The sequence below is a fragment of the Xiphophorus hellerii genome, chromosome 23 (genome assembly GCF_003331165.1).
Source record: "Xiphophorus hellerii strain 12219 chromosome 23, Xiphophorus_hellerii-4.1, whole genome shotgun sequence".
Classification (NCBI taxonomy): domain Eukaryota; kingdom Metazoa; phylum Chordata; class Actinopteri; order Cyprinodontiformes; family Poeciliidae; genus Xiphophorus; species Xiphophorus hellerii.
In genome coordinates, this window is record NC_045694.1 from 10,457,306 (window position 1) to 10,472,082 (window position 14,777).

Sequence of the window (14,777 nt, forward strand, 5' to 3'; positions counted from 1 at the left end):
ATGTGCACACACTTCTCTGGGCTACACCAAAACAACCTTTATGCACTGAAAAGCTGCTACTTTTTGAATTAATACTTGTACCAACTACAAGTACAGCTGTCCAGTAAATACTGTGCTTCTGCTATATTTGTAAAAGTTTTCAGTTGCTTTTGTTTGAGGATAAAGCTGCAGTCCAGTTCAAGCAGCCACATTAAAGCAATCTTTTGCTGTCAGTATCTTCTCTCCTCTATCAGAAAGCCTGCTGGCTCTGTTTCACAGAGACTGACAGGCGGCAGTCAGCGCTGATACCAGATCTTAGAAGTGAAAATGATGGCCTGAATACAGAGCGGCTTCAAGTGAAGTCTGTGAGGATGGCTAGGTCAGAGGAGGCTCTGTTAGATTGATCTCCCATGGGGGGTAAAGGTCAGTCCCTCAGGGTGATCACAGACTACCGCTGCAGCTTCCTCTGTTGGAAAGCTTCAGTTAGTGATCCATCGCTTTCAGGACAGGAAGTGAAAAACAGACTTTATACAATTATGTTAAATTTAAATGCTAATCAGTCTTTGAGTAACAGTGGAATGAAGTATCAATCTACCTTTCAGGGCTTAGAAACTGAAATTGCTGCAATATAAATTTGTGAGAATGAATGAAAAGCACTTATTTTCCTCCACTTTATGCACACAAATTGAAGGATTGTTAAGGACTTAATGTGTTAAGGGTATTTTTCTCATAACATTTATTTCACTTTAACATATTTTCAGGCATGCACAATTAAATTCACAAGTCTTTCTCTTCAAATTGACAAAGAAACCTTTAATTTAATCAGTAATGGTGGCAAATACAACTTATGATGGATAAAATATATTGTGTTGGAGCATGAAAGTTTACTTAAACTCAATCAGAAATTACTTCAAGCAATTTTGAGGACCTCCAAAATGGTATCTTATGTTTAGCTACATAAAAACAATTAGCTATGAAAAATAAAGAATCCTAACATTTGAACTGGTATTGCCACTGCTCAAAGTTTATATAGTTATATAATATATAGTTGCTGAAAAATAGGCAAAATGTGTACTACAAGATAAAATGCAATACTTTAAATTTTGAAAATGGTGGTTAGTTTCTTGGGAAGCCAATTATATATCCGTCAACCTTTGTCAGAGGCGCCTTATCGGAGATTCACTATGCAAATTTTGCTATGAAGAAAAAAATATATATATTCTGTAAAAAAAACACCAAATTATGTATAAAAATACTTTGAAGAATAAAATGTCTTCTCTGCTTTGACTGACAGTATATTTTTGAGGATGGGAAAAAGTTAAAGAACAAACAAAAATGGTGGCCTCTTTAAATGTCTCCATGAGTAACAAGAAAGAAGAAACTATTGCACAAAAGAAGATGATTAAAAAGATGTTGCATCACAAAAATTATGGTAGACAACAATATCAGCAATTGATCACTTTTATTGACTTTAAGAGAAAAACCTGCATCTAGTGTGATGCGCACCTTCATCCCCTTTCTTAGTTTTTAAGAGATAGTTTCTACTTAGTGGAGTTATTAGTTTGTTGCTTTGCCAGATCAAAGTACATCTGAAAATGTATGGTTTAGTGTCGTTAAGAAGTTTAGTCTAAGATTGGCCCATTTGAACATGACTGCTTGACATTTATACTCGTCCAGAGAGGAAATTCAGTTTCTCACTCAGAAGCAAGAACTTTTTTCTGAGATGAACTCAAAGCACAAAACTTTGTAAAGTGTGTGGGTGGAAGATTTTATTCTGTTGTGACATTGTGACGGCAACGAGAAGTTGGAGAAACTGCTGATCCACTTTCTTCAGATTTAACACAGCGGGATGCGGACAGATAAACGAATTAAATCATAAACAGAAGGATATTATATTTCACACAAATATGGATTTCAGCTCACTAGACCAGAATTGATGAGAGCGCTAAAGATTAGTTAAGGCTGCATTGGAACAGCCTGGGGTGGTAGTTGGAGTTCAGAGTCATAGAAACATGAGCATAATTCTGTCATCAAGCCACAGTGCGCTGTGCCCTGGTTATCACTGTGGCACAAGCCTGGAAACATCCGTTTGTTAAGTCCTCTGCAGATGTCAAAGCTCAGTCACAAGATTAAAGATTGCAGTTCAAATTAGTTCACATGAGCGATGGCACAGAGTTGTTATTTATACTGGATTAATAAAAATCATGACACTCGAGTGTTCAAAATAGAGTGATTTGATAAGAGTTGTGCTACAAGGTCAGCGAAAGTTCATGGGTGGAGTAATTATTGTTTAGTGCAAAGAATATTAAACATAATGAGAATGGGGAAAGTGGTTATGCAGCTGAGGTTAAGCCACTGTGTTTCATGTTCCAGTTCTGATGTTCAGAAGGCCATTCTTGTTTTTTTTCAGCAGTGGACACAGGCCAGCATGACACCTCTCTAATGTGAGCTGAGCTCATTTTTTGTTTTGCTAACTTTTACAATGTTTAACGCACTTAACTTCCTCTAAATTTATTTTTCCAGATGAATTCTGATTTACTTGGTTGTTTTGTAAACTTTCAGTTTAATATAATTCAATATCTTTGTTGATGTTTCGGTTATCATCTAGGAATTCATCAAGTAGTTGGATGTTCATACACATGCTTTTATTTTGAAGTGGCTATTTACATTTGATCTTTTTTGCTACAAGCTATTGAATTTAACAGCCTGAACGGCACCATAAAAAATTATTTGCTTTTTTTGATTAAAAAATCTTAATATTCCAAATAAACTATTTTCAAATTTGGTTGAAGTCAACTTTCTTCTTAAAGTTGATGGATAAAATTGCCTGTAAAATTTTTCTTCTTTCAACAGCTAGTTTTATTGTACTGGAGATTAATCAACAAGCATAACCACAGCCCACACAATACCCCTGTGGCTCTGCCATTACATAAAAGTTAGAAGTAAATCAATCTTTGCACATAATTTGACTCTGAAAAAAGAAAAGTAACTTGAAAGACTATTGAATTGCACAATCGTTACGGGAAAGTATTAAAATTGAAAAGTAAGCTATCTTTCCCCACTTCTTCGTATCTGCAAAATTCAAGGGCAAACTACAAGATATGATAAACTCACTGAAACTGTTGGAAAAAACCCTAGTTTTTGTTTGCTTGTTTTGTTTTTTTGACTATTTTAGTTACTAGCTTACTTTTCGTTGTAGGTTTGTATTTTTTTCTCTATAGTCTTATTTAATCCTTTCAAGTTCAAAGATATCTGATATTGATGCCATATTTGTTGTTAATGTTAACATATTAAGAAAACCAAATAACTCAATAACTTTATTTCAAACCAAAACATACATGGACAGTATAGAACGAGATATAGATACAATATCTGAAGGCATTATAGAATATGTAAATTGTAATGTCAAAATTAAATTGGGGCTTGAGGGTTGTGGTCTTTCAAGGGGAGATATAATTTGAATTGAATTCAGCACTTTAGCATTAACTTTGGCTAAATACGGTGTTGGTGTAGTGTTTTAGCGATAGCAAAACTAATGTCTATAATTAGAGCTTTAAAGGTTAGCACTAATAACCTTTTAGTAAGCAGGACCCACCACTTCTTTCAGTCAGAACCAGCATCAATTCTGATGTATTTTTTTTTAGCAATTTGAGCTACACCTCCAGCAGTGGGAATATGAGCATCAGAACTGAATTACAAAGCAATGGAAGAATGTAGTACGGTCTTACGAATCACTTTTCTTTTACATCACATTGAGGGCTGCAAGAATACAGTAATTATGATTTTTGCTGAGAAGCATAAGGTCATGTCCTTCATGTGGCCTCTTTTGGCTGAATAAAGGAGGTGAAAGGAAGCAAGAAATGGTTCAGGAATGGTGCACAACTAGTTTTAGGTATTATCATTGCCTCCAGCTCTTAAAAATTTCAGTCCAGTCAGGCATCTATAGGATGTGCTGGAGAAATAAGTCATAAGATGCATAAAATCCCCACCTACCAGCTTGCAGGTCTTAAAGAATCTACTGCCGACATCTTGGTGGCAAATACAACATAACTTTAAATGTGTAGGTTGAGTCCGTGTCTCAACAGGCCAGGCCGTTTTGGCAGAAAACTGGGACCAAAACACTCATAGGTTATAGTGTTACTGAGACATTTATTTAAAATGGTCTCTTGCTCATATCCTGACTGCATGTCAGCCACCAAAAAGCCAGAAATCAAAGTGCTTACACATAAATTAGGATTTTAAACATATCCTTACTATATTTTAAGTATAATTTTTTTTGTACTGCTATATACAGTATATATATATATATACAGTATATACTGTATATACATAATCTCATGTGGAGATATATGGCAAAATGTACTGTTCTTGGCAAGATACGTTAAAAGAAAGGCCTGTGTCTGTCAGAAAATAGTGGTGGGACTTGATTAGGAGTTTTAATCAATTAATTCCAGGGACTAAAATTAATTAATTACATTTTAATCAGAAGACTATATATATATATATATATATATATATATATATATATATATATATATATATATAATGTCTGTAGTATGTAGGCGTGTATATGTGTGTGTAAGGTTTGAACAAAATCCCAAATTACTCTAGTAAATTAATAGTTTTCTTTTTTCATTCAAAGTATGGCTAAACAGACAAACATAATCTTACAGATAAAAACAGGTGTTTGATTTCACCTTTTTAAACCTTTTTACTCTATTCAGTTCATGCTTGTTTACAACTATTAGTGTTACAAAATAATTTTGCCTTGTTTTCTTTTAGTTTGTGTGTGATTGAGCCTATAAATAATAAACATGGCATGAAACAGATGTCGTATTGCATCTGATTCTGTTTAAAAGTACAAACTTTTCATAACTTTGGTACTGTAGAAAATCCTAAAAGTTTGAGTACCTCTAAACTGTATAATTTAAATATAATTTAATGGCCTTGTGGGGCAGAGCGTCTCTGGGTGTGTGTGTGTGTGGGTGTGCGTGTGTGTGTGTAGGCATCACATCAGTCACAAAAAGAAATTTTAAGTCTTCAAGAAGAATAGACTCAAGTTTCCCCACAATGAAAAAAGTTTGAGCACTCTAACCATGGTGTTTTCGAATAACAAGATATTTTCCAGGCTCAATGAAACAGTCACCCATAATATTGTGTTGAAAGTAGAAATTTTCTTGCATCCGTATGCTGCTGTATTTCACCTTTGATCCAGCTTTGTTTTTGTAACCCGGTAAATTCGCTCGCTAACGAGGCTGTGACAGTTTTAAACTTGCCATAAAATAGATGGAAAGAAATTAGTTGCACATTCTAGCCGGCAGTCTGGTGCCAACGCTGAAATAAAAAGGAATGCAAGGGAAGCAAAAGGTCAGGCTAATTAAATGTCAGCAGAGAACATCTTACTAAATGAATCCTTCAAAGGACCAATAAACGTACTTATAGAGTGTACTGAAAATCCTGTTGCAGATGACTTTGTAGCTAAACATTGGGAATCACTGCTTTTCATAAGTGTACCTTTTATCAGGTCACCTTGTCCACTGATTATAATCTGCTAGTGAGTTGGATTCAGTGGCTGCTTTGTATAAAGGATGTGAAGGAGCTGAGGCCTAAAGTTCATTGGTGCCCGCCACGCCATCTGTTAAGGAAGGAGCAATCGAGTTAAAGTAGTTTTTACGGCTTGGTTGTTCTTGAGGATTCCTTAAGCAGCAGATAGATCTGCTTTTGGCTAAAAGGAAGGCAACATCCTTTTGCCTTCCTTCTCCTAAATTACCTAGTTTGTTCATGGAAGTTTAGAAAAAATAGTCAACAACTCAGAGAGGGAAGGCAGAAACCATCCCGGGATGTGTATACTTTTTTGGGGGGCTTCGGATGGCTTCTGACACAGACTGACGATATCAAGAGTTAAAAAGGTGCACTTTAAGGGTCTGAGGACTCAGCAGAAGGTAAGTCTCTAAGGTAGCTGAAGGCTCACTAACAGAGAGACGAAGGACATTATTAGGCAGTCATGGTTGATAGGCCTCTTGATTGTGCTGCTCCAGTACATTGCGGTGAAGAAGCCAAGCTCTCCATTTACCAGTTCGACTAAATTTATACCCTTATCTGTGGTCAGGATATATTTATCTTGACTGAAAGAATAAGATCCTGGATATAAGAGGCTACATTCAGCCGCAGAGAGACAGTGAGGGATTTGATTCAGAGTGAACTTGTGCTACGGCCACTGTTAGTCGGATTGGGTCTCTTCTCTTCAGAGATTTTCCAGGCATCTACCAATATGAGGAAACTCCAGGGCTCACCTGGAATCTGCTGTAGGGACCATGTGTCTTAGAATGAGCTAGAGAGTTTTGCTACAGAGAAGAAAGACTAGATAGAAGATATTCTTACTATGTAACCAACATTAAAGCAGTCCTATTAGAAATGCAAGATGCTGTTTGGAGAGAAGTGAGAAAGCAAAGAAAAAAGGAAATCTTATTCCTGCTGGGGGTGAGAAGTTCAGCTGTTGAACTCAACAGGAAGAGTTTAGCATCATTAATTCTGAATAGTTTTGCAAAAATAGTCTTTATTGCTTCTTAAAGGTAGAAATCATTCACTGTAGTCTTGCCTATCTCCAGCATTAACTGGACGGTCCATCACAGTAAAACACAAAGAGACAAAGGACAGACAACCAGACACATCCACACTAATATTTAATGTGTATGTGATTGTGTTTTTGGACTGCTGGAGTACCCGGAGACAACTCATACGTTCAACAAGCAAACTCCATGCAGAAAGAAACAGGCCAGGTTTCCATGCCAAATTTTCTTGTGCCATCCACACCTCCACCATGCAGCCCAGAGTGACATTTTTACAAATCCATTATGACATCCATAGTCACTGATTTCTGTTTCATTTTCAACACATTTTCTCTGCTATTTGACAGTCATGTTTCAAGCTCATATTCACATAAGTCTGATTTTACACTGCAGCTCACACATTTCTAACTTGTTAATACAGGCTGGCAGTCTCTATTAACAAAAGATCAGAAGGGTATTTTTAGAGAAGTGGAGAGCCAACAAAATGTTTTAAGATTCACTATTTTTCAGTCCACAAGAGTTTAATAAGGGTTAGGGTTAGGTTTCCATATCACTCCATCTCCCTGTGCAACTTTGTTTGTACTAGAGCATGTGTGAGAAATAAAAGCATAAATAAAGGGCTGTTTAACTACAAATGTTAATTAAAAAAAAACACAAAAAAAACATCAGCACTCTTAAAAGACCTGTTTCAGATAAACTATTCCAAACTATTAGATGTTCATCATTTTGCAATGAATGAAGGGGACAGAGCATTTCTATCATTTTTAGTAAAACAATAAAACTGAATAATTTTATTTTCTTTATAATGAGCCTGTTTAAATGTATTTGTAGATGTTTTCCATGCACAAAACTGAAGCAGTTTTTCCTCAAAGATCAAGAAATGTACTTCCCTCTCTTGGTACGCATGCCGAATACTGACAATAAAGACTGGTGAGAGAGACTGGAAAGTATTTTGTAAACCAACTGTGGATTTGTAAAACATTACTGGATAAAGAATGGATAACAGAAAAGCAAATGACTGGTCAACAGAAAACTTCATTTACGAAAGGTAGTAACTACTATAGCTGTCAAATGTGATAAATTGCCTCATCATGTCAGGAAGAAAGTGAAATAATGAGCCATGACCAGCATTCGGTCCCCATAGGTACAAAACACAACATTAAGTCTACAAACAGAACAAAAGAGCTCATTATTGTAACAAAAAAGTCACCGGAGACAAAATATCATCAGTACTGATGCAATTTTCATGAATTTGCAGATATTCTCATCAGATATCACTGAACTTTGTCTAACTGCAACATTTGAAACTTTTATTCTAGGATGAAGAATTACGATCAAAACTCAATGGATCTCTGCAGCCCTGATATTATTTTAGATAGAGAAATAGAATAAGCCTGAATAAAAAATGAATGATCTGTTCTCTCCTTGACTCAGCTTGGAAATACTATCTGGTCCCGTGTCAGAGACGACTAAGTGTTTCCAGAATTGAAGCTCTTGCTGAGGGTGTGCTTGAATGACCTGTGTGCAAATCTGAATTTCCAAATCCTTTTTGGAAATTGTAGGTTGCGTTGAAAGGAGAAGAAGATGGCGGCCAGGCTGGATGCCTGAAATCGTGCAGCTGTACAATCGATAATATTTCGATGACTGGAAATATTGGATTTCCAATCATCGAAATCCAATATTTTGATTATTGGAATCGAGAGATGAGCTAGTGATGAAGTTTGTAATGTTAATTTACAGCACCTTGCGAATAGCTTAAAACTCTTTAAACAGTTTCACATTTCACTATATAGATTACAAATTCAGTAAATTTTATTGCCTTTTATGCAACAGAACAACAAAGAAGAGCATATAACCACAACACGTCAGGAAAACTATGAATATTCAAAAATGTTCAAAAGTTGAGAAGTTTTGTCTGGTTTGATCAATTTATTCTGGTTTAAGCTTTATTCATCTCAAAAAGCAATCAATACATTGTTTAAAAATGGAAAGAGTATAATCCAAATGCAAACCTACCAAGACTGAAGTCTCCAGCTAAACTGGCAGCGAGGGCACGGAGAGCATTAATCAAAGTAACAAATAACAGGCCTCTGGTAACTGTGGAGGAGCTGCAAAGATCCACAACTCAAGTGGAAGAATCTCAAGGACTACTTTTAGTTTTGTAGTCCTCTAACCTCTATGAAAGAGCCTCAAACAGGAAGTCATAAGATGTCCTGATTGTAGTTGTCATTAAATTATCCATTTCACCATCCTCTTGCATTCATTTTCTTTGTATTTGGATTCTTAACAACTTTCATTATGGCAAAAAAAGAAACTATTCCACTTTTTCTTGTATAGCATAAAATATCAATAAAATTAACTTAAGTTTGTGGTTGTAATGTGGGAAAATGTGAAAGAGTTTCCAGGGATATTAACATTTTGCAAGGCTGTAAAGTTGGTTTGTTAGAAAACAACAAAAACCTATCTGAAAGTAATTAAAAAATATATTGAATGCTGCTTTTTTCAGTACCTCCGAAAGCATCTCTACTGTTCTTAAAATTGAGCTTGTATAATTATCCCAATTTAAAGAAAATGGGGGGATAATGACTTGTTTTGCTCTCTGCAATGTCTCAGACTTGTTCTTTGACTGCAAATTTCAGTGTTTTTGTTGTAAAACTGTGTGCTATTTTTACACAAATATCTGCATTGTTTTGTTTTTTTTCAAAACTAAACGACAGCTCTGCTTGCAAAATGGTGGAATTGGCATTTTTTTTATATCTACTGCATAGTGACAGTAAATCTTCGCAAATAATGTGCAAAGTGATATAAAAAAGCCAGTTAGGATTGATGAGGTAATGAGACATGTCCTGAGTTTGAATTTTTATTTGCAGCCTAAACTACAAGGCACAAATATATCATGATGTCAATCCAGCATCTCTGTGACCTGAAATATTCTCCACAAAGACCTCCAGCCTGTAGACCCTGACTGTGCAGTTTATGTGACTGTAGATAGAGCTAAGAGGTCCTAAGATTGATGGATCAGAAACTGGCTCCACACACACTCCCAGGAACACGGTACTTCAGCAAAGCTGCCTTGGGATTGAACCTGCCATCTCTACTACAGAGCTTTAGATCAAGACAGATCGTGAACTATTTACAGTTGTATCAAAATCACGTGGTGCAACATGCTGAGCTATAGCAGGGGCCAAACTGAAATCTAATCCTGTATGATCCAGGATTTCATTCTTTATCTTTACCTTTAAAAATTTTCTTCCGCTTCCTTCCTCCTCTCAATTTGACTCCTGCCTGTTGGTAATTCCTGTCAGTGGTTGTCTAAGCCTCTCTGGAGCTCCAATCAACTCGTTCCTCTCCCCTGTGTGACGTTCATAGCATTACAATTGAGTCATCATTCTGTCAGACTTACCCCTGCTAAGGCAGCAGCAGTGGGAATCACAGGAAAGGGACAAGTTTACCTCAACTTCTCTGTTCCTTCTCTGCATTTGTAGCCTAACAAGTGCAATGAGACACAGACATTATGCAACAGAGTTAAATTGTTCTTTTTCCCATTTCTCTAATGCTGGATTATTTTGTTAGCAGATTTGCTGATTGTCATTTTGTTGGATTCTGTTTTCACACTACTTAATGCTACATCAGAACTAGGGGTGTAAACTATTAATTGATTATTGATCAATTGTCGATTAATGGTCAATTAAATCAAAATGAGTTCCAATCTATTAATTAATAACCTCCGCTTTTAAATTCTTTTAGTGTTGTAGAATGGCTTCCATCCAGAAGAGGGCGCTCCTGCATCCTATAGCAGAGCCATGGATACAGAAACAAAGATGGCAGAGCTATTTTTGAACTAAACAGGGTCCGGTGTGGGATGCAAAGTGCGCTTTTTGAGGTTCTTCTTTGAAGTGTAAACACTGCATAACCACCATGTATGCAGTAAAATTCAGAACCCTGCGAGTGACTTAATAATCTGATTCAGGTGTGTTGAAGCAGATCGGAGATGCATTTGGAATAATTTATTATAATATATACTAGAATGTTATTGCAAACAGAAACTTTATACCTTGACAAAAAGTGACTTTATAGTAAAAAAAAAAAAAAAAAAAGTGTCTTTTAATGTAAACTCATGTTGCTTGGTCAAACCACAGACAGATGTGAAAGTAAAAACACATCACAAAAAAACAACAAAAAGACAAAAAATAGGTTTTTGCCTGACAGTGACAATGTAGAGTGACCTGGTCAAAGTTTAGAAATTTCCACCTGAACCCTGACAAAAAAGAAGTTCAAAGAGTGTAAATACGTTTGTAAGGGCCTTATTCCTGTAGAGTTTTTAAATCACTCACTCTGCTTGTTCCTTGTCTTTTTTGTCTTTCAGATTGAGCTCCTGTAAGGAGGAGACAAAGCCCCCCGGCCGGGCCGAACCACAGCTTTCACCTTCTGACTTCCTGGACAAGCTCATGGGGAGAACGTCAGGATACGATGCACGCATCAGACCCAACTTCAAAGGTGCGGTATATGCACCGGCATATTATCACAACAACCATCAATAAAATCCCAAAACAGACACATGAAAACAAGATAAACACCTGCAAACACTCTACAGTGAAAGCACATCTTTTGTTTCACAATGTTTTCCATCAACAGTAATCATAAATATCTGGTTCATGATGATATAGTTATGGAGCAACTTTCTTTCGATGTTCTGTCGGAGCCAAAGTTTAGCAATTTCAGTCACCAGCCGATTGATTAGAGCTTCAATTGTTTTAACAGTCCCAACATTTCTATTTGGGGATTTCTAATTCAAGACTCTGCTTATTTTTCCACTCGGACATAGTGGTCAGAAATAAAGTTCCAGTTTCTTCCAAATCAAAGGTAGAGCAGCAATGATTTGATTTCCTGTAACATTCTCAGCTGCAATCAATGCACGAAGATTAAAAGTAATGAAGAAACTGCTGACATTTTTCAGAAGCCTCAGGAGATGTACAGTATAATGGGTAGCTTTAACGTGTGCACCGGTTTAATCTCATAAATCCCGACTTAAGGGAGCGATGTGTACATTCAGTCTGTTGTTTCTTCCCTCAGGCCCTCCTGTGAATGTCACCTGTAATATTTTTATCAACAGCTTTGGGTCTATTACAGAAACTACCATGGTAAGTCAACAACCTTTATTTTTTAAGAATAAAACTTTATTGAAATAGATTCCTATATATTAGTTGTTGTAACATATCGGTATTAACCATCGCTCTATCATCTCCCTTGTTAATACAAAGCAACTCTCAACCAGTTCTTTTCTCTTCTTTGTTATTAATCCCCATACTGCTGAAGCCTCTCATTTCTGTTTCCTGGAGCACAGCAGCGCAACCTTCAGAGACCAACGGGTCACTGACATGCTGATAATGAACTGTCCACTCAGCAATTAAAATGAAAAATTGAAAAACTGAAATGAAAGAGAGAGGGGAGTGAAGAGGTCTGCATTGATAGTGTTATTGCTGCTGGGTCAGCGCAATACAGTCGTGAACTGTTTAAGGGGATCTGAGGGAGTTCCAGAGCAGCAGTCCTCCCCGGTTACAACCAGGACGACAGCACGCGTGATTACAATGTGCTGCTGAACCAAAGTCAGTAAAAACCTGCAGAAAGCTTAGCGAAATAACAATAAAGGCCAGTTTGAAATATTAGAGTATATAAAATAGAGGATGAATCAAAACTTTTGCACAGTTCTTTATATTTTAATATTCTAATGACTCCGTTATTTTGATCACTTCTCTTTGGTGAATGGCTCCTAAGATTTGAGGTTGGAAGACCTACTGGCAATCACCCTCATTTATTTAGCTCCTTTCATACATTTTCTGTCAAATTCAAGTCAAATAATAAATAAGTGCTTCCCTGTCTAACCCAAGTCAATTACCCATAATCTCTGGTTCCAAATCCAGATTGCTAATCCAACATTAGCTTCCTTACAGTCCTTCACTATTTTATACAAGATCTCTGCAGACGAAGAAATCATACATGAGAGTGTCTGTGAAATGCAAAACTTCACATCCATTTACAGGAATTACTGCATATATATAAATAAGGACACAAACATTTCTCAAATGGAGCATTGGTTTACAATCTAGTAGCAAATCGCAAACAGCTGTATGTCAGAAAATTCACCTTGGAGAGTCACAGTCTATTGATTTTCTAATATCAAAGAGATTAGGCTGATCACCTGTGGAATCAAAGACAATGGCCGTCTGCAGTGTTATCATTTGACTGTGGTGTTTAAACAGGATGAGCCGCATGAATGAAACAAAACAATATTCCCTAATACTACAGGGACTCCAAATTATTGATATTACTGCCAGTGTTGGTAAAATTAAAAGGTAGTTCTAAATCTCCCACGGGTATGAACAATTTTGGACTTAATTGTGCAGTGACCTAATTTTTTTGGATTAAAAAAGAGGAATATCTTATAAATTGATGCTTTTTACATATAGCTCTGCCACATTTTCACATGATACCAGTTAAGTTTATAATGTTCCTGAATCTTAGAATTAAATGAAAGTCAGAAACCCTTTGATACAAGTGATGTTTACAACTGCTGTCATTTGTTCATTGGGTTCAGTGTTTATACAGTATTATTTGTAAAATTGTTTTTTAAAATTATTTCAAACGTTTTTCTTGATAATGCCAGACATATTTTACATTTTTAAAATAATTTTAATCGATAGCTAAGTCTAGTATGCTTATAAAAAGCAACATAGTATTTGTCATCCTTACATCTTTAAAATTAGCAGAAAAATCCATCTCTGCTTGTCATATGTTTTCCATAAACTACCCTGAGTTCTTTCACAGGACTACAGACTCAACGTGTTTCTACGGCAAAATTGGAACGACCCTCGGTTGGCGTACAGCGAATACCCAGACAACTCCCTGGACCTGGATCCTTCCATGCTGGACTCGATCTGGAAACCTGATCTGTTCTTCGCAAATGAGAAGGGAGCCAATTTCCATGAGGTCACGACCGATAATAAGCTGCTGCGGATTTTCCACGATGGCAGCGTTCTTTACAGCATCAGGTGAGTGAAGTCAAAACATAGAGAGCAAAACAACTGGATGTGAATGGGTAATTAGAGACCAAATTAACTTTTAGTTGTCTCAAAATCTAATCTAGATTCTTTATTAGTCCTTTTTTGATTTTGCATTCCAGTTGGACTGCCTTAGTTGTATCCTTTCCCTTCACAAACATTTACTAAGTAACCAAAGTCAACTCTGAGTTGATTGCAATCCCACTCAGTGTCGCGTGAAAAACAGCTCAAATCAAAAATGCCACTCGGTGCGGTCCAAAGCAGGCAGGCAGCAAAGAAAGAAATCCCATCATGCAGAACATCTCGACTTCTGTGGATTGCCAAATTTCCAAAGACAAGCACCCTCTGCATCTGTCCACTCATCGAAAGGGATGGATTGAGCATGGTGAAAAAGATTTAATGAAAATGCCAAACAGAAAGCGTGTGACAGGCTTTGATGGAAGTTTTTAAATGACACTCTGCACTGGGGAAAGGAAATCTTACCGATTTAAGCGTAGCACCAGAGAAGAGGATCTTATTTCTAGTCATGGCATGGATGTCACAGTTAAATCTTTTTATCTATTTTCTGTAACCATTTTGTTCTGTTTAATGTTGAGTGACAGATGGCTATTGTTCTGGTTCTTACTGGGCAAAAAAGCAACACACACTCCTGACAAGTCACCAGCATCACATTTCAGATTCAAAACATTATAGCTGCCTTGTTTTCAAAAGGTAAAGATTATTGGCTAAATGTAATGATTCCCAACAGGGTTAAGCCACACATTTAAGTACAAGACGAAATGTAAAGTGTACAATAAATATGTAAATGCATTGCAAATTTTGCCACTATTCTTTTGATTTTTCACCCACTAACATTGCAGCAGTACTACAAATGAAAAATATGTGAAGTTAGCTAAAAATACTATTACCAAGGCAAAAAACAATAAAACGTCATGTTTGTTAGACAAACTTTTGATTACAATCATGGAGATCAGACACTTCCTGTAGTTCTTGACCAAGTTTTCACACACTGCATCGGGGCTGTTGCTAGGAAACAGAGTTTCAGCTTCCTCCAAACTGGCTTGGCTACAGCAGGACCTTCTTATGGAGTCACTCCTTAGATGCCATGGCTGTTTGCTTTGCCTCATTATCCTGCTGGAAGACCCAGCACTGACCCTTATTCAATTCACTT

At 36.6% G+C, this 14,777-nt stretch overlaps 1 protein-coding gene across 1 annotated transcript in view; it reads left to right on the forward strand.

Moving 5' to 3' along the window:
* The window catches only part of glra4a (glycine receptor, alpha 4a), a 55,868-nt gene that overhangs the window by 23,921 nt on the left and 17,170 nt on the right, over positions 1-14,777 (forward strand). Inside the window, exons 2-4 of the mRNA XM_032555566.1 lie at positions 10,915-11,045; positions 11,622-11,689; positions 13,374-13,597. Coding sequence (XP_032411457.1) covers positions 10,915-11,045; positions 11,622-11,689; positions 13,374-13,597 — 423 coding nt within the window. The remainder of the gene's footprint in view (positions 1-10,914; positions 11,046-11,621; positions 11,690-13,373; positions 13,598-14,777) is intronic.